Raw genomic sequence first — 20451 nt, forward strand, 5'->3', positions numbered from 1 at the left:
ACAACCCGACCGCGCCGCCAGTGTCTGATGACACGAAGCAGCTCATGGCTACTCGGCGGCGTGCGCTGCGTGACGGCGACACCGAGCTCTACCGCGAGGTGAATCGGCAAGTCAAGGCGTCAATCCGCCGTGACAGTCGAGAGCACATCAACAACAAGATCAGGGAACAAGGCCCCCGCTCTACGTGGCGCAACCTACGGTCAGTGGTCGCTGGCAAGAAATCACAGGCAGTGCTCCCGTCTGTTGGGGCAGACGAGATGAACTCGTACTTTGTCCAGGTCGGGCCGCGGGTGGCGCGTGAGGTGCGGGAGCGAGACGGTGACCGCGTAGTACCGTGCCGGCTGCCGCGTGTGGGCTCGTGCGGGTTCACAGTCCGGCCTGTGGACATCGATATGCTGCGCAGGGTGGTGTTCTCCATGCGAGGCACCTCTGCGTGTGGACTCGACGGGGTGTCGATCAAGATAGTTAAGCTGTGTTTTGATGTGATTGGTCCGATCTTACAACATGTTATTAACAACTGTCTGACCCGAAACGACTTCCCTGGCTCTTGGAAGCATTATGTGGTGCGACCCATTTTCAAGTCAGGTGACCCGACTTTGCCGGCCAATTATAGGCCGATATCGCTTGTGCCCGTCATCGCCAAGATCACTGAGCGGATCGTCCAGCGTCAGCTCCATTATTACCTCTCTAGCAACTTTCTTCTCTCGGACAGTCAACATGGATTTCGGCCCAACCATTCGACTGCTTCCGCTCTTATTAACGTCTCCGATAGTATACTCTCAGCCATGGACAACAGCGAAATTTCTCTCCTGTGTCTCATTGACCTAAGTAAATGCTTTGATATCATCAACCATTCTAAATTACTTGACAAGCTCCAACTACTTGGGATTGACGCTGGATGGTTCCGCTCATATCTTGAGGGCCACACACAGAGTGTATGCATCAGTGATGGTAGGGGTCACCGCGTACTCTCCAAGTCACTGCCAAACCATGTTGGTGTGTTCCAAGGCTCGGCCCTCGGGCCTTTGTTGTTCACTTGCTTTGCGAACGACATGAGCCTGCATGCCCTTGATGCGCGTATCGTTCAGTACGCTGACGATACGCAGGTGCTCGTCAGTGGCCGTAGGACAGCGATGAGCGACACAGTGACTAGAATGGAGACGACCCTGGCAGCCCTCAGTGACTGGTTTGCGGCCAATGGGTTGAAAGTCAATGCCACCAAGACTGAATTGATTGCGTTTGGCAGCCGGCAGAGCATGCGCAACCTGCCTGACATAAATGTAAGATTTAGAGACGCCGTCTTGAAACCGTGTCAAAAGGTCAAGAATCTGGGCGTGACCTTCGATTCTTACCTCACCTGGGATGACCATGTTGCTGCCATTGTTGGTAAATGTTTCGGAGCGCTGATAGGATTGAGCCAGGTGCGCCACTACATACCAGAGGAAACGATTGTGACGCTTGTGACTGCCCTTGTTCTCTCACATGTGCGGTACTGCCTGCCCGTTTACGGGAACTGCTCGAAAGGGAACCTCGCACGACTTGATAAGGTCATTAATTTTGCCGCAAGGGTTGTGTCTGGCCGTCGCAAATATGACCACGTGGCTGATGTAAGGGACGCGCTGGGGTGGCTCTCGGCTGGTGACCTATCGTCGTACGATACGCTGGTGCTACTGCACAAGGTTATCCGAACGGGCGAGCCAGCTGACATTGCCGCTATGTTTCGCCGAAATGAGGAGATGCGCGAGCGAGCGACTAGACGGGATAGCAGGCTGTGGCTACCTGGCATCCACACAGAGGCGGGGCGTCGAAGGTTCAGCTACCGTGCAGCCATGCAGTACAACGCTCTGCCCAGTGATTTTCCGGACATGTCAACAAACAAGTTCAAATCATCGCTCAAACGTCGCTTTCAACACTGATTTAGGCTTATGCATATGGGTTGCATGTATGTCAGCTGAAATCTATTCATGCATAGCCATGCGTTTTGGTGAGTTTTGTGTGATATGTTGAGTGTGATGTCTTTTTGTTCCATTCTCATATGACGCGGGAGCGTAATAGCCACAACTACCTGTGGATGCCCCCCAGATGTTAAATACAAGACTCCGATCGGAATCGTCTACTCTGAGTCACTGCGACTCCGACTTCGAAGTCCTCAGTCATTTGCCAGCAAATGAAAGGCGTAAGATGACAGAAAAAGTAGATGGTGCTGTGCGTGGTGGCCCCCCAGAAATGGTTCCTGCATCTGCTTCAGGCTGGTCGCGGTGTGACCTGCAACTGCAGCTCTTGGTTGTGCCTGGTGCGGCAGAAATGGCCTCCAGCGACCACAGAAACGCAGCCTGGGCTTTTTGTCAGATTCTTGCATCATACGCTGAATACCTGCCACCAAAGGCTCAGCGAACTTTCAGACAGTCCAGTGCCGTAAGCGTTCCTTATGATGATGCCCTTCAACTATGTACTAAGAGCCCTGATTGACGCTTCTTCATAACCAATCACCATAGACCTATGTAGCCCAGACATATAGACTGCAGGTGCAGAGGTCGATGTCAAAACATAGAAAACTTTTACCATACAGTCTCTCGCAGAAATGGAAGCAATTTACTTTAGGAGGTTTCCTATCACTTCTTTAGTTAATTCCGTACGGGCCGCAAGCGTTCCGCATAGTGGACGGCGGCCTTTACTCCTTACCATTGTCCAAAGCTTGCTTGACGAAAAATCGACGCTTAGTTTATTGTCTTGATGCAGCGTTTGAATCGTTAGACGGTTCCTGAAGGCTGAAATAATTACAGACATCGGTAGGACTTAACATCAGCAACAAGAGTGAAAACAAACACTGACACTGCAAGCACCTTCATCCATTGCAAAAATTGTCTGAAATCATTCACTCGCAACAATGTAGGTACATACTGCAGAATGATAGCCCAGAAGCAGAGCGTATCAGCCATCCACGTACCATTATTGGGCCGCCGCCGCGCCCGCCTTGTGGCCGGAACTCGGGGGGGGGGGGGGGGGGGGGGACCAACCCGACACGTTCAAAGCTGAGCCAACGGCCGGGGGCAAGTTGGGGCAGGGGTTCTTGAATGGAACATATGCAGAAAAGTGTGGCGAATCTTCTCATGGTAGGTTTGGCGTGGATTCTTTGCCATTTTCTTATATCTACGTTTTTACGGCGGCCCACGTTTTCATGGGATGTCTGCAAAGGTTATTTTTAAATGAGATAATTCATCTAGTCCAAAAAACCCATCAAGTTTGGCTGTACTATCAAATATTAGCTTATTAATCATGTGCAATGTCAGTTATTTCCAAACCTCTTTGACAACTATGCCAAAAAGTGTTGTGAGCATGACGCGGGTTTTTCACGAGTTCATCTCAGCAACGACTACCACTGCGTGTAGTCGCTACCTTATCACCAAAAGGAGGATATTGGACTAAAGTATCGTGATATTGACATGCTTTAGACAATTTTCTATTGATTGAGGAGCATGAAAAGTTCAAATTCCGAAATTTGTTTTTGGATTAAATTCACGCTAATGTGGGGTTCGGCCACACTGTGCGCTAGTGGACGGATAGGTGCCACGCCACCCCTGTCCGGCGATTACCACTGATGGGAGGGCGTTGACGGTTTGTCTGTTCATGGGTCTGTGGGCGTCGGGCGAGCAGTGGAACTGGGCCAATCGGGGCTCCCGCTGCATTTCGAGGCCATGGGCATTGCAGTATTGCCTGCAGTGGCATTGACGGCGACATTATCACTATGTGACGGACACCTGTGATGTGATGTCGGACATTCCAGGGCGGCGACGGTCTCCGGTCGTTGAGGTCCCACCGGCCGGGGCGCCGTCCCACCGGCCGGAGATTGCTCAATGCTCACCACGGACGGCCCAGGTGACCCGGTCCCTAGTCACCCCTCCCCTCCCCTCTCCGTGGGAGCAGAAGTCAGGGAGAAGGCAGAACGGAAAAGAACTGACGGGGATGACGGATGGTAATTGTTGGGAGACGAAAGGATGGGTGAAAGGGAACGGAGATAATAGTACCTTCTAAGGAATGCTGCTGTTGTGATTTGGAAAGGGATGGTTGACGGCGAGAGACGGTAACAAGGACTTCATTGACGTACCGCCATGTTCGTAACATGGGATCATTCCTTACATAGGACAGAAGAGGCTGGTGCATTGCAATACGGGAACGGAATTGCGATGCTGGGTAGGTTTAAGACAAACCTATTTTGCGAAATATCCCAGCGGATGTGTGCCATCTTCCGTGAGCTGGCGATCGGTCTGACCTGCGCACTTGTGTCCGAAGTGCTCCCATTTATGAATGTATTCCGGCCATTATTGGAGGTTCTGAGAACAGATGGCCGGGCCTCAGCCGGAACAAATGTGGCGGCCGGCGGGTGTCGCGCCCAGGGCCAGAATTGATGGAGTGACGGCGCGGCCCGCCCGGAGAATTGGACACGACCGGGGTCAATACGAGCCGCTCTGTCACCGGCCGGGTCACTTGTCTTCCGAATTGGTGGCCCGCCCGTCTGAGCTATGACCGACCAATGGAGCGTGTGAGATCTATGGAGCGAACCTCTTACCCGCCGGCCGAGCTAACCTAGTGATAGCTAGCGGCCGAGTCAACAGGCAACTTCTAGCCAAACTCAGCTTCAAGCTCAACAGTTGCCGATAGTTAGCGTCACATTAAGAGCCTATTCGTATATGAAGCATTCTAAGCCAAGCCGTGATTAGATCAGCGCTGATGAGGGATGTCCCAGTCGCGATGTGGTGGCCCGTTCTGTGACGGCCCGTAAGTAGGTACCACTCCGTCTGCCCGCGCCCGTGCGACTCTCAGCTCACCCTTGTTCAGCTACCGGGTCCCTGTACGACCCTGTGTTGACCCGCGGCCGCGCGGCCCTTGCAGCCCGTCCCCGGTCAGCGTCCACCGCCGCTGACCACGTGTCCAAAACACGCCTGATGGCCGACCGGAGACCGGCCGGAGGGGTCGGTTAGGGCGCGCCAGAGCACTCAACAGTCTCAGCAGTCAACGATCCATCAGTCAACAAATCTATCAGCTAGTGATCCAAGCAGTGAACAGTCGCATCAGTTGCCGCGCCGCTGGGAGCTTGGGATCGCATCGCGGCGGAGTAATTTAAACTTCTAACCCTTTATAGCGTTCTGTTTGGACGCCTAGTTCCAAACGTCATTTTGTCATCGGCGTTTTTCGTTTGGCGTTTTAGCTTATTTCATTTATGGTGAAAACCTGGGCGTAAATTCTGGCCGGGGTTTCTTTTGTTGGCGTTCAATCGCAGACGTCCAATGTGGGATAAGTGATAAGTGTTGCTGCCTTTCTTTTTTAGAGCTAGGGCACTAAAGAAAAATGTTACGTTGAGCAGCTAAAGCGATCAACTACACGTCTATTTTTCCGCCGTATTTGTTACTGTTGGCGTTTGTCGTGGGCTGTGGCTATATGGCAGAGCTCGGTGCGTTTCGACAGTGTGTGCTGTTGTGTGTGTGTGTTTTACAGAGCCTCGTGAGTTCCGACAAAGCCCCGGTTAATTTAGTTACCACATAGTGTTATCCCGAGGAGTGTTATTCTGACAGCTCCCCGTGTGTTCCGTGTGTTCTGGTTCTGGTAGGGGTGTTATTCTGACGACCCCTTCCCCATTCATCAGGGGGTGTTATTCTGACAGGTCTCCGTGTTTTTCCCAGCCGTGTTCTCTGACAGAGTTCCGTGTGTCCCCGGTATCTCCCCCAGGCGTGTCCGAGTTGGTGGAGGAGCTGCGCCGGGTCATGTATCTCCCTCCCTCCCCGCGGTGTGTTCTGACAGAGTCCCGGTGTGTCCCTCAGGCGTGTCGGAGCTGGTGGAGGAGCTGCGCCGTGTCCTGTATCTCCCTCCCTCCCCGCGGTGTGTTCTGACAGAGTCCCGGTGTCTCCCCCAGGCGTGTCGGAGCTGGTGGAGGAGCTGCGCCGCCAGGTGTACCTGCCGCCGCTGACAGGGTCCTGTATCTCCCTCCCTCCCCGCGGTGTGTTCTGACAGTCCCCCCTCTCCCCCAGGCGTGACGGAGCTGGTGGAGGAGCTGCGCCGCCAGGTGTACCTGCCGCCGCTGACAGGGTCCTGTATCTCCCCCAGGCGTGTCGGAGCTGGTGGAGGAGCTGCGCCGCCAGGTGTACCTGCCGCCGCTGACAGGGTCCTGTATCTCCCCCTCCCTCCCCGCGGTGTGTTCTGACAGAGTCCCGGTGTGTCCCCCAGGCGTGTCGGAGCTGGTAGAGGAGCTGCGCCGCCAGGTGTACCTGCCGGCGCGCGCCGTCGCCGAGCCGCTGGTGTTCTCGGTGGACCACTGTTTCAGTATCCGCGGCCAGGGCACCGTTCTGACCGGCACCGTGCTGCAGGGCTCCATCAGCGTGAACCAGGTGAGCGCCGCTCGGCCTCGGCCGCCCCATCGGCACACCGTCAGGGTGAGCAAGGTGAACCCACTGGGTCATGTGATTTTTTAGACTGGTTGTGGGCAAACACAGAGAAACCGAGCTCCAAAATTATTGTTACTCGATTCTCACGTACTCAGTGTATTTCAGCACTGATGTGGACACGTATGTCTAACTATTCCTCAATCCATGTCACATTAGTGAGCTCAGGCACCCAGCGGGGTTACCTGGCACGCCTGGCAGATAAGTGCGCCGCCGCGGCCACAAACGGACCTTCCCGGATGCCGGGCGCCTCCCCCGGTACTGCGGGCGCTGAATGGATGGCCGCCCGTTCCGGGAAGACCCAGACGCATCGCCCGGCGCCGCGGAGACGCTCTTTACCATTTCACGGACGACGCATTAAAACCATCTTAGTGGCGGCGCCCGAACTGCATGCATATTACATGACAGTCTGCGAGACGCGCCGCTCCGCCGCCGCCGACGGCGCTCCGCTCGCCGGGCCGATCGGCGAGTGTTCCGGGAGGGTCGCGCCGGGCCAGCGCGGCACGTGGGACAGACGGCGCGCACCGGTTCACACCGAGCCGGCGCCGATCGCGACTGATTTCCGGCGCTCTGATGAATTCCGAACAGGTGGTCCGGAAGCGTTTCGCGGAACTAATACACCCTCCTTTGACTTTACAGCAGCAGTAATGAAAACGCCCGTTCAGTCTTCGGACGGAGTTCTCTTGACCCCTGGTCTTCATGGCCGAGGTGGTAACGGAGCTGTGACCTGAACAGTGACGGTTGTGACCTGTGGCCTTATGTAGTCCTGTGACTTGTGGCTCTGACCTGTGACGGCTGTGACCTTTGACCTATGACGTCTGTGACTGATGTGTCTCATGCCATGAATCCCGTGCCGTCTCAGACCTCTGATCTCCGGCCTGTGACCTGTGACCTCTACTTGTGTTCTCCGACCTGTGACCTCTGATCTGTATTCTCCGACCTGTATTCCTCGACCTGTGACCTCTGACCTGTGACCTGTGACCTCTGATCTCTGACCTGTGACCTGTGACTCTGACCTGTGACGGCTATGCCCTCCGCAGACGGTGGAGATTCCGGCGCTGAAGGTGACCAAGAAGGTCAAGTCGCTGCAGATGTTCCGCCGGCCGGTGGAGCGGGCTGTCCAGGGCGACCGGCTCGGCGTGTGCGTCACACAGTTCGATCCCAAGACGCTGGAGCGGGGCCTGGTGTGCGAGGTCGGCTACCTGTCCACTGTGCCGGCCTGCATCGTCAGCCTACACCGGTACGGCGGGGCAGGGGACAGGGACAGGGCCCAGGGGAGGGTCAGATCTGGGGAGGGAGCCCGGCCTGCATCGTCAGCCTACACCGGTACGGGGGGACAGGGGACAGGGACAGGGCCCAGGGGAGGGTCAGATCTGGGGAGGGATGTATCAGGATTCAAGGGGATGTTGTGCTTTGAAGGCCACAGAACCTAGTCTCTAGTGTTTTTTTTTTATAGGTAATTTGATCTTTATTTAGATCTCTGCAAGTTCGTAAGCGTGGATGTTGGTACAGCATTACCGTGAGCGCGCTCTCACACGGGACGCGCTCTCAGAGTGGCGGGCGCTCGCAGGCGTCCTCTCTCATCCAGGGTCTTGGCCGGTCCATCGGCGCCCCTCCCGGCCCGGCCAGCCTTTTAGAGCGGTCCCGCAGCCCATTCCAGTCCCTCTCACTCCACCCGGTCACCTGTCGTCACGACTCTGAAGCGTTTTCAGTCTGTCGGTGGCATCGGTGCTACGCTAGCGCCCCTGCTATGATGTTTACCATAGAGCCTTCTATTTCCTGTTCATCGCATGCAACATTCTTTTCCGTCGCTGAACACCACGTACCAGTTCTCGTAATGCAGACAGTTTGCTTTCATCTTGCCAGCACTGCAATCTCTCCATGTTTTGTATTCCTTGAAACAGCCGTCGAGCACCAATCTTAGATGTCTGTTGCAGTTGCAGCTTTGAACAAGGTTCGTTTGGCATCGCCCGTTCCCTTCAATGTAGGTTCATACCGCTTTCGTCACTGAAGGACCATTGATTCTTATACGTTGTGAGATCATTTGTGAGATGTTACATTGAGGCAGCGCTGTTACACTCTGTGCCAATGTGCTGTTCGGGTCTCAGGACGTTATCGTGTGAGAATGCTGCACTGGGACGGCGCTGTTAGCCGACACCGGGGCCGCCCCTGACGGCCGGAAGCGGCCGGCGGGAGGCCTCCCTGGCGACCGCGGCGCACTCGCCACACAAATTAGGCTCCTCCGTTCGCAGAAGGCTGCCGAGAAGAGTCGGCGCTCCCGGGCCGGACGGTCGGCCGGCCGGCGGGGTACGGACGAGCGGCGCCGGCCGCGGTCCCACCCGTTCCCTACTGGTTCGTGTCCGCTGTGGTCCTGGTCCGCCACGGTCCTGGTCTGCTGAGATCCGTGTCCGCCACGGTCCTGGTCTGCTGTGGTCCTGGTCTGCTGCGGTCCTGGTCTGCTGTGGTCCGTGTCCGCCACGGTCCTGGTCTGCTGTGGTCCGTGTCCGCCACGGTCCTGGTCTGCCGTCCCGTCCGTCAGTCTGTCCCGTCCGCTCTTAGTCCGAGAGGTGACGGCGAGGCTCGCGGTCGGACGTTGCTGCATTCGGACGCCGCCAGTGCCGCTCAGAGGCGTTCTGTGATAGTGAGCTGGATCTGTCAGTGAATAGGCGAACCTACAAAGTGGAGTATGTGTAATGTGTATGATAAGTTGGTTAATAGAGGGGCTGTGGATCATAATCGCTTCATCTGCATATAAATATAAACATCCACTGTACTCGAGCATGCATCTAGTGCGTGGTGACTTTGAAGCTAACCGTATTCTTGACGGCCCTCTTCTGGTCTTCCATTAGCACATGCATTACCGTTTCTGTTTCTGGCGAAGTTGTTGCACTCTAATATTTTGTTAGAATTGATATTTCAATAGTTATTATTGTGTTTCATTAGTAAAAAAGACAGGTGGAAAGTAGATTGTCTCGGAATCTTAGAGCACAGTGGCTATAAAATCTGTCCCCTTTTCCAGTCAATTGCAGTCCTCACTATGACGTCACATCCGCCTCTCTCGCAGTTCACTAAACGGTGACCTTCTCCGAACATGGCCGAACGCTGATGTGTTTTCCGTGTCCATCTCAGCCTGTGCTGGGAAATTAATGTTACAATACGGCGCGCGGGCTGACACGGCGCTGAGCGGTGCCCCGGAGCGGCCGGCACTGGCAGCTCCTCCCTACATTACACCCAGCGCGCCATTTCGCCGTAAAGCCAATCAGAATTGCCGGCCGGTCGAGATCTTAGGGAAATGGCCGGCCGAAATCAATGCTGACGCGCCTGTCGCCGGGCCGCCACCGGCTTTGTCCAGCCGAGCCGGGGCTTTGTGCAGGCGTCATGACGACTCGCATTAGAGGCTGGATCGTGACACGGAGGGGGGGGGGGGGGGCGCCGACGGGTCGCGAGTCGTGACCTTGCTACGGCGCCCGGTCTTGTCGGACTGCGCCCTCAGCCAGGTCATCAGACTGGACTGCCGTTCGAATAATTCAGAGTGGTGAGGTAATTGACCATAATCCCGAGTTTACCTACTGTAGGCCTGAAGGTCTGGCTGACTACGTTTCCATTTGTGAAAAGGGCACGCGTATCGAAGTTGGTCTTTCTTGACGCTCGCTCGCTGCTGGGTTCAGGCTGCTCTAAATTTTCGCATTACCCCCGCAGTCCAGCGCGGTCTAATGCGATGTGTCGGCGCTCGGCAGGTTTGCCGTCCGCCTGCGGGCCGGGCCGGTCTGTGCGCTGTTAATGTGCAATCTGTATGCTGTCGGGACGCACCTGAGTGGGTACCGGCCCCAATCCGACACAGCGTCGGCCGGCAAGCTCCAATTCAGACGCTCCCCCAGAGTGGCGCAACGCCTCGGGCGGTCCCCGGTAAAAGCAGGCCCTACTGCGAGGCATACATTCACGCTTTTATTGTGAGCGCTTTGATGTTCTGAAGCACATTTTGAGCTGGATGGTATTCCCACCAGTTTCTCTTACCAAGTCGCTGGAATGGTTATGAGTATTGAGCAGTCTCATTGCCAGTCTGTTATCAACATCCTTGATCTTCCTAACCAAATCGGCTGGTTATCGGAAACCGAACAGTTCCATTGCTGTCTCGAGGAATACGATGTTGCGGCCGTTCGAAGTTCACTGTTCGCTGTTGTCTCCTCGGGCGCAAAATGACCTCGTAGTCGGCGCGCCCCTAACCCCCAACAAACAAACAAACAAACAATACGCGTATGGCTAAGGAGAAGAAACTTTTGCTTTTGTGAGCTACATAGAAGTGTCGAATTCTATTCCGTTTATCGTGTTTCGATCCCCAGTCTTATAACTGTTGTCCGATAGCGAATATCTTGCAACTTATAAAACTTTGTTTCAATGTAACCATAGTCCTTTGAACAATTTTTATTCTTAATCATGTGGCATCTTTAATTGGCCCATTCAGGCACAGCGAATTGTAGTCCGTCCGTCCGCTCTGTTCGGTACTGCCCCCTCTGGTCGCCCCTCTGCCAGCGCGACCATTCCGCCGCTGACCGCCGCCCCTCTCCACAGGATCAGCTACTACCGGGGCGAGATCCGCAGCAAGAGTCGACTGCACGTGACGCTGGGCCACGACACGGTGATGGCGCGCCTGACGCTGTTCACCACGCCGGGCCGGGAGGCGGCGCCGGACGCCGAGCCGGGGCCGGGGCCGGAGCCGGAGCCGGAGCCGGAGCCGGAGCCGGAGCCGCCCGGCTGGGACCCGCAGGCCGAGTACGTCTACCTGGAGAGCCTGGAGCGCGGCGCGGCGCTGGCGCTGCTCGAGCTCGAGCGGCCGGTCACGGTGCCGCCGGGCGCGGCGCTTATCGGCTCGCGGCTCGACATGGACGCCAACTCGCCGGCGTGTCGGCTGGCCTTCCACGGCCGCCTGCTGGCGCCGCTGGAGCGCGACTACGCCACCGCCTTCCTGCCCGCGCTCAGGGTGTTCAAACGCAAGGGCAAGGCCGGCGTGGTCGATCGGCTGCACAGCGACACGGAGGTGATCGTCAAGGACCTGCTGAAAAAGGAGAGCAACGTGGCGCTGTTCAGCGGCCTGCGCGTGCGCCTCGCCACCGGAGAGGCAGGCGTCATCGACGGCCCCTTCGGCCAGAGCGGCAAGGTCAAGGTGCGGCTGACCGACGCCCTGGCGGAGGAGACCCGGGCTCGACTGAGCACCGGCGCGCGCAAGAAGGGGAAGGCGGCCGCCGAGGCGCCCGCAGCGCCGCCGCCCGCGCCCGTCGCCGTCCAGCTGGACTTCAAGCGGTACATCTTCGACCCCAAGAAGCGGATGATACAGAACTGACGGCGACCGGAGGCGAGTCGCGGCGCTGTGTTCATTCTCTGTGCAGGTCGGCTGTGCGCACTTTGGTCCTCATCCGTGTGTATGTGTGTGTGATGCTGTGCTGTGGGCACTTTGTACCGATCATCAGTGTGGGCACGCTAGCGTTTGACCATTAACTTGACCGCCATATAGTGCCGTCGTACCGCGTTATGTGATCGATAGAGGTGGTTTTACCTCAGCTGGGGGCTGATTCTAGTGCCTCGGCCACTGCCGGGGTAACGGGCAGGGGCTGTCTGCCAACGGCGACGTATCCAGTGAACACACTGTCACCCGACGGCGCCATTGTTTTTGTTGGAGGCGCCTGTGAAGTCGAGTGTTGACGCACATGTCCTATCACGCAATATATCGTGTATCTTGTGCATATATTTAACCGGGTCCATTATGAATTACGCCGAGCTGCCACGGTTTACCGTGCGGCCTCCGCTGGATAAGGACGGCTGCTCAGACAGGCGTCCGTCGACCCGCGCAGAGATGTCGGCTCGCGCCCGGCTCAGACTCCGCTCCGGTCCCCGGCTGGGAGATGCGCCCCCGGCCGCACGGGGCGGCACGCAAGGCCGCGATAGGCGCCCTATCGTGTGCCGGATCTGCGGCACTATCTGCGCCGGCGGCCCTATCGCGGCGATAGGCGCCCCGCTCGGCCGCCGCCCGCCGGCTGCCTGCACTGTCGCCGAGCCGAGCCGCCATGGCAGCGGTGTGTGGTGTGCGCGCGCTCCCGGCGCTACTGGTCCTGCTCGGCTGCGCCCTGGGCTGCGGCGGCTCACCGCTACTCGAACTCGGCGATGGTGCCGACATACCGACCGTGCCGACGCCGGTGAGTACTGACGGACGGCGGGCTGTGGCACAGGCGGCCCGGGACTGGAGCTGTGTGTCAGTGTCTCCGCCAGACACCTCACATTGTGTCCTCGTCTCTGCATTGTCAGTGTGTCCGCTCCGTGCCTCAGACTTCAGTGTCTGTTCCAGACCCGTGTTCACGGTCTGTGCCTATTTGCATGTCACCCGTGTCAGATCGTGTGTCAGTGCCTGTACATCTTCAACTTCATGCGTGTCATTGTCGGCGTGTCAGATCTGTTTGTCTGTGACAGCCTGTGCAGTCTCTATCCTACCTTCTTCTCCCTAAGGATCTCCTTGTGACCACGGAGCTCGTCCAACGCCATAAAGCCCAAACAAACGTGTGCGCAGGTGTGCAGCATTTACCAGAAGCTGCTTCAATCGTTCGCAGACCGCATTGCGTCCTTCAACGCAACCGTTTTTTTACGTTGTCCCCCACGCAGGCACTTCAGTGGTAAATGTTTGACAAAGGCCCGCCCCAAACAAAAGAGAGAGCAAACACCCAGCCTTGTGGAACTGCCAGCTAAGGGTACTCATCTTTGACGTGGAGGCCTGGGCTGGACAAAGACCGTTATGTAGCAGGCAGTTCTCTCCTCGAGCGACTTCCAGCCATTAGACAGCGGCAACTGCAGAGTGCTCGATCAGTCGCTGGGACTACCCTGTGCCCAGGGGTGTAATATTCCTAAAATGATTGTGGGTGCCCAGCTGTAGGGGCGCCAGGCCGCTTTGGGGCGCAATGGATATTCTTTATGTGGGAGCTTAAATTAACACCGAATTTGATAACATTGCTAGCCGAAGGGCGCTCGCGCTTCAAGTGACATGTCTGACTAAACGAATACACGGTTAAGAGTGTAAAGTGACCGGAAGCGCGTAAACAAGCGTAAGGGGGCGCCATCCAGTAGGAGGTGCGCCAGACGGTTGCGAGGGCGCCGTGAGACCATGAAAAGGGCGCCATTCTTCTAGAAGGGCGCCGAGTGATTGAAAACCATCTATGGTCCAGGGGCACTGGGAGGCCAGAAGGGCGCCGAACAGTCAATAGCGCTAAGTTGGTGGGGACGTAGGGGCGTCAGACGGTTACGACTCGAGGGCAACGTGAGACCATGACAAGGGCACCATTCTTCTAGAAGGGCGCCGAGTGATTGAAAACGCTTTGTGGTCAAGGGGCGATAAGAGGCCAGAAGGGCGCCGCACAGTCAGTAATGCTAAGTTGGTGGGGACGTAGGGGCGCCAGACGGTTACGAGGGCGCCGTGAGACCATGAAAATGGCGCCGAGTGATTGAAAACGCTATGTGGTCCAGGGGCACTGAGAGGCCAGAAGGGCGCCGAACAGTCGAGGGATGAAAGACCTAAGGGCGCCGTTAGACCATGAGAATGGCGTGGTGCTGTCAAAAGGGCGCCATTCTCCCAGAAGGGCGCCGAGTGACTAAAAAGGCTATCATCATCATCATCATCAATTGTATTACGTCTAGAGACAAGACAAGCATGGGCATAACAAACATACACAATGCACACAAGACATACGCCAGAAAACATATGCACAATCATACCTACACCAAAACATAGGCATACCAAAAACTACATAACACTATCATATGGGTGGCGCTAATATCATTTGTATTAGTGCCCATGCCTCCCCAGTGTTCTGAGCCAGGAGCCAACTGAGCGAGTCGGTGACTCCACAGGGGGATCTTGAGGTGTACATAATCTCAGATGGGATATGACCTCCAGCAACCTGTAGAAGCACACTCATATTGGCCCCACATACGATGAACATAAATCTAACGATAGGCGCGCAGTGTCCCGATGAGGCATCCCCAAGAACAAGAGTGGCCAGGCTGGCAACCAGAATTTGGCTATATTATCCAGGAACGCGAGACGGTCAGGAGGACGCCGTTAGAGCATGCGAAGGGCGCCGTGTATCGAAAGGACGCTTGTAAAAGAATTGTGGGTGCATTTTCATCATTGTGGGGGCATAATTCAGGATTGTGGGTGCATCTGCCCCCATAAAGAGATATAAAATTACGTCCCTGTCTGTGCGCGCTCCTGGCTGTATGGGATACGGGTCTATCCGATCTGCACAGATCACTCGGTCCCGAGGCTCGTCCCGAGGGCGGGCCTCGGTTTACACTCCAAAGCAGCTTTGTGATTCGCTTGGCCAAGAGATCAGCTGGGTCAATGCGAACGGTGACAGAGCTGTGGGCAATGTCCCGATTGGTGGATAACAACAATGAATCACTTCTTTGTAAAAAAAAGGTATGCGTCCACTAATACAGTGTGTTTACTCGGCAACTGAAAGCCACAGGCTTGCTGCATAAAGTGGTTACGTTCTTATTTGCCTCTTCAAATTTGTCGTCGACCAAATGCATCAATCATCATTGATAACACCTTTGCGGATCGAGCCTAGCAGATATAGCAGCTTCGAAGGTCTCTTCTTGTTCTTTTCTCGCACAGAACACGACGCTTGGGACACATCTGAAAAGGTCTGCTCATGTTGGTCCACGAGCATAGGCGGCGGAACGGGGAGGGCACCGGGGCACCGTGCCCCCTTTGATTTTGGCATTTTAACATTAGCCCTATGGGCGTTACATGGAAAGAATGGGACCAAAAGTCGGCAGTGCCCCCCCCCCCTTAATTGAAGGTGTTCCGCCGCTACTGTCCATTAGCTGACTTTGAGTAGCCGAACAGCCGCATCCCGTTTCGTCCATGCGCGCTGGGCTGGGTCTGGGTATACTGTACAGCCGAACTCTGACGTGTTGCGGTACAGTCTACCCCTGCAGTCGAACTGGACATTCCAGTTCGCCGCGGACCGCCGCGCGGGTGGCGACTGGCGAGTGGCGACGTTGGCCGCTCGTCGCCTGCCGACGGAGCCAGGGTGCTTCTGTTCGACAACTCGTAGTCGCTTCTCGCATCACAACTGAAAAAATATTGCATCCACACGATATTTGACATGCATGCATGACACACGATATATGATCCATACTATTTGTTGGTGTGCACTGTGCAGTGTGCACTACTAGTCATGAACACTTTGGTTGATCCCTGTCCCGAGATAAAATATACGGAATATACCATTTTTTTCCGGCAATATAAACGGTGCCAATTTATTGACGCCAAAAGGTAAGACGCGGACACAACCGGGAGTTTACTAATTTATCGACTCTCAATTTCTAAAGGAGGGTTCAGTCATTTCTAGGTTCCGTCACCCATTTTTTGATCGATCCCCCTGGCTCGTGAGGAGGCACTTGCTCATCGAAGACCCCCATACCGTGTGACCTCGCTGGGCGTAAAAAAGCCGGTGTGAATCCGCTTTTAGGCTGGGAGGCCCCCACACGTCAGATCGCCATCTGTCGGGGAGAAGCTCTGTAAAATATCAGCCCTTAAAAGGCTGTTCTAACGATAACCCCCTGAGTTGTTAGCCATTCAGTCTCTTTATCGCGTTCGCATACACCAATGTCCTTTAGATAACTGTCAGGCACTATCAGCCGCGCGGAGCACCACCTAGCTAACGCTGCTGCGGCGGCGATGGCCAGCTCGGTTATCGGGCCTCAGTCCCGCCCCGCCCTCACTCAGGGTCGTCGTCATCGCTGACACGCCGATAGACCAGCTGATCGCGGCAGGAATCTGCTCCCCCGATAGGGAGGTGCCGGGGTGGTGAGCTCAGTTCGACAGAAGGCCTCGGAACCAGCCGTAATCGGCTGAACAAACATGGACACTGCCCGGAGATTATTTGGATAACAGAGTGCTTGCTGGTGGAGCGCCAGGGGTTTAAATTCATCGTTTGCATTGTTGGGGTAGAGAAGGCACTCTGTTTGCGAAGTGACTTTATGAAAACCCTTTCCTGTATAAGCACTAAGCAGTGGTTCCGCAATATAATATCAACACGAGGACCAGTTCGGTTAAACCTTGGGTTAAACAGTTATCGGCTGAGCAAAATTTCCAGGAGTAGAGGAGCAACTACTACACGACTTGGCTGCACGTTCATGCAATCTATGCAGTCCACTATAACCCGATTATACAATGCAAACGATCCCGCCGTCACTGACGTCCGAAGTCACCGTTCGCGACTCGCGGTACTGATGACTGACGTCACTCCACAGACGGAGTCGACCGTGATCGACGTCCAGGAGCAGATCTACATCATCACCGGCGTGTTCGTCACCTTCATCGTCTTCCTGCTGGTCGTCAGCCTCGTCACCGCCTATGTCGTCGTCGGGTGAGCTCCATTAGAACGCCGGGCTGTTGGCACTAAGCTTCAAACGAACACATAATCGCCGAGGACCGGCTATTTACAGATCTGACCCTGGTCCCTGGTCGTGTTGTTTCGCTGATACTCGTATTTCAGTGTACGCAAAAAGCGAAAAGGGAAAAATATCAAGCTATTGCATCGCAACTCATTCAATCACAGCTCTCCAATCAGCAGCTTCATTAAAATCCCACACCAAACACCACCTGTGAACACCGCTCCCCATTCTGCATCCCCGCTGACCGCCCGCCCCCGTGTCCGCTCCTCAGTATGAATCAGACGATCAAGACGCTGCAGGCGGCCGGCGCCGGCCTGACCGCTCAGTCGCAGAAGCGGGCCACCCGGCGCAATCCCGTGGCCTCAGCGGCGCCACCGCAGCAGCGCGACAACAGGGCGTTCGCTCCGGACGACGACGAGGACGAGCGTTGGGGAGGGGACGAGCTGCAGAACCGCGGCTTTGACCAGTACCCCGACCAGGGCAGGTGAGGGAAACGGTACCCGGTCAGTACCGCGACCAGTACCCCAAGTAGCACCCAGACCAGTACCCCGACCAGGGCAGGTGAGAGGACAAATACCCAGACCAGTACCCCGACCAGGGCAGGTGAGAGGTCCAACACTGCGACCAGTACCTGACCAGGGCAGGCGAGGGAAACAGTACTCCGACTAGCGCCCAGACCAGTGCCCACACCAATACGGCGACCAGGACAGGTGGGGGAAACAGTGCCGCGATCAGTAGCCCGACCGTACCAGTACCCCGACAAGGGCAGGTGAGGGAAACAGTTATAACGCGATCAGTTACCCGACCAGGCCAGGTGAGAGGAACTGTACGCCGCGACCACGCCTGGTGAGAGACAGCTGAGGTTTTCCGGTCAGTCTCCTGAAATATGGTGCATGTCAGAGTAGGGAGAAGGGGGGGGGGGATTCCGAGTGGTTAGTCAAGCGACAAGTGGTAAAGATAGCCAACAGGAGTGTTTGGTATCACGTGCGTCACCTGTATCGGTTGACGAGTGTCGTCTCAAAGTGAACGACACTAACACTGTTCCACGATATTGAGATGCCTCTATGCCACGTCATTGCGAATTCATCAATTTTAGATCGTTTGAAGCTATTGACGTCATTCTTCAGCGGCATAATTCACCCTAAATAACTATTTCATCCCGTTGTCGATCGGAAGGCCGTGGAATATTCGAGGGATTTAATCCACGAAAGCAGATTTGCTTGTCAGCTTGCTAACCTTTAGGGCATCCACATAGCCGAGCATGGTTCGAAATGAGTTCCCCTGGCCTGTCCCGCGGCCCGCTGACCCGCCACCTCACGCCGGCAGGAGCGAGCCGCCGCGGGCCGGTCGCCAGCTCTCCTCACCGACACACATCTCTGAACCGCACGGCTTCGACCGGTTCCACCAGCCGCTGCCGGACGCGCACATGCCGTCCGACCGCGCCCGCCGAGACAGCAACTCCAGGTGAGGCAGCAACTCCCTACAGGTGAGACAGCAACTCCAGGTGAGCAGTGGTGAGACAGCAACTCCAGGTGAGGCAGCAACTCCCTACAGGTGAGACAGCAACTCCCTACAGGTGAGACAGCAACTCCAGGTGAGACAACAACTCCAGGTGAGACAGCAACTCCAGGTGAGACAGCAGCTCCGGGTGAGCAGTGCCGAGACAGCAGCTCCGGGTGAGACAGCAATTCCAGGTGAGACAGCAGCTCCAGGTGAGCAGTGCCGAGACAGCAACTCCAGGTGAGCAGTGCCGTCCGACCGCGCCCGCCGAGTCAGCAGCTCCAGGTGAGACAGCAACTCCGGGTGAGCAGTGCCGTCCGACCGCGCCCGCCGAGTCAGCAGCTCCAGGTGAGACAGCAGCTCCAGGTGAGCAGTGCCGAGACAGCAGCTCCAGGTGAGCGGAGACAGCAACTCCAGGTGAGACAGCAGCTCCAGGTGAGACAGCAGCTCCAGGTGAGACAGCAACTCCAGGTGAGCAGTGCCGGACAGCAGCTCCGGGTGAGCAGTGGTGAGACAGTAACTCCAGGTGAGCGGAGACAGCAACTCCAGGTGAGACAGCAACTCCAGGTGAGCAGTGCCGAACAGCAGCTCCGGGTGAGCAGTGATGAGACAGCAACTCCAGGTGAGGGGCGCCGCGACAGATGACTCCGGGTGGGCGGTCAAGACAACTACGGATGAGCGATAAAGTTAGCTCCAGGGCCCAAGCTTATCGCCAATCTTTCAGAATGACTTTGTTCACCGCACGATTTCAAGTGCGCAATCTTATGCATGTCAGTGTCATGTATTTGTCCGGTAAATGCCGTGGAATTGAAAGCACGACATGTGTTAATACGCCCTTTTTAAAATTGAGTCCAAGTGAGCCAACACTATCTGGTCCTGTCTCGAGTAACCTGTACCCCCGACACTGAACCATGCATCTGACACTAACCTGAGTCCCCTGACACTGAACCATGCCCCTGACACTAACCTGAGCCCCCTGACACTGACCTGCGTCCTGTCGCCAGTGACCTCTGCCCCTGACACTGACCTGCGTCCTGTCGCCAGTGACCTCTGTCCCTGACACTGATCTGCGTTCTGTCGCCAGTGACCTCTGCCCTGACACTGACCCTGAGCCCCGCCGCCAGTAGCCCCTGTCCCTGACACTGACCCGTGTCCCGTCCTCAGGTACAGGGCCGGTAAGGTATGCCCCTGACCACTGACCCGCGCCCCGTCCTCAGGTACGGGGCCGGTAAGGTATATCCCTGACACTGACCCGCGCCCCGTCCTCAGGTACGGAGCCGGTAACCTGGCGCGCCTGCCCAAGGGCCCGGCGCCGCAGCCGGGCGGCTACGACGGCCGCTATCCGGACGGCCGAGACCGCCGGTCGCGCTCGCCCGGCCGCGGCCAGTGGTGAGGGAGGCGCCGACAGACGAGCTGCACGGAGACAGGACTGACGCGGTCCGCAGGATAGGACTGACACGGTCCTCAGGATAGGACACGGCGGGCAGCTACAGGGACTGTCTACGGCCGACAGAGGGCACAGAGGGCCGTATTGCGGCAGACGCTGAACTCAGGCTCCGTGAGAAGAACCAGTGGAGTCGTGACGGCCGCCGGTGTTCGGGCCGACAGCGAACACGGCCGAGAGAGTGGCTACCATGTGGGAATGAGTAGCTTGAATGTGGGAATGAACAGCTTGAACGGAACGGTGTGGAGCTGAACAAAATGTGATATCACCCTACAGATATGCGGTGGAATGATTATTACTCGTCTCAAGTACAGTTCATGCTACACGCGTAGTACAGCTGATTTGATAACTCAATGTTAAAAATAAATAGTCATGAGAGCACGTTGTCCTCCGAAGATACATTTGTGTGTTTTTGTGAATAACTTACCGATGATACCTTAGAAAACGCTATTTGTGAAATCAAACGTAATGTTATCTCCGCAAAACGTTAAATATTATCCTATACACATAATACTATCAGCACTCGTGTTTGCGAAGTGGATGAGTGACAAGTGTGCTAATATTTAAGGTGTATGAGCCGATATTCCATTTCCCGAATAAAGCCATAAAGCGTCATGACTGTCGGGC

General features: G+C 56.1%; 1 protein-coding gene across 1 annotated transcript in view; it reads left to right on the forward strand.

Moving 5' to 3' along the window:
* The window catches only part of LOC122364644 (selenocysteine-specific elongation factor-like), a 29763-nt gene extending 9324 nt beyond the window's left edge, over positions 1 to 20439 (forward strand). Inside the window, exons 3-9 of the mRNA XM_043335242.1 lie at positions 6220 to 6380; positions 7475 to 7674; positions 11004 to 12622; positions 16737 to 16852; positions 17152 to 17364; positions 18207 to 18344; positions 19650 to 20439. Coding sequence (XP_043191177.1) covers positions 6220 to 6380; positions 7475 to 7674; positions 11004 to 11772 — 1130 coding nt within the window. The 3' untranslated portion in view covers positions 11773 to 12622; positions 16737 to 16852; positions 17152 to 17364; positions 18207 to 18344; positions 19650 to 20439. The remainder of the gene's footprint in view (positions 1 to 6219; positions 6381 to 7474; positions 7675 to 11003; positions 12623 to 16736; positions 16853 to 17151; positions 17365 to 18206; positions 18345 to 19649) is intronic.
* The last annotated feature ends 12 nt before the right edge of the window (positions 20440 to 20451 follow it).

Source organism: Amphibalanus amphitrite, unplaced genomic scaffold, assembly GCF_019059575.1.
Source record: "Amphibalanus amphitrite isolate SeventyFive unplaced genomic scaffold, NRLGWU_Aamphi_draft 000689F_arrow, whole genome shotgun sequence".
In the NCBI taxonomy this organism is placed as follows: Eukaryota; Metazoa; Arthropoda; class Thecostraca; order Balanomorpha; family Balanidae; genus Amphibalanus; species Amphibalanus amphitrite.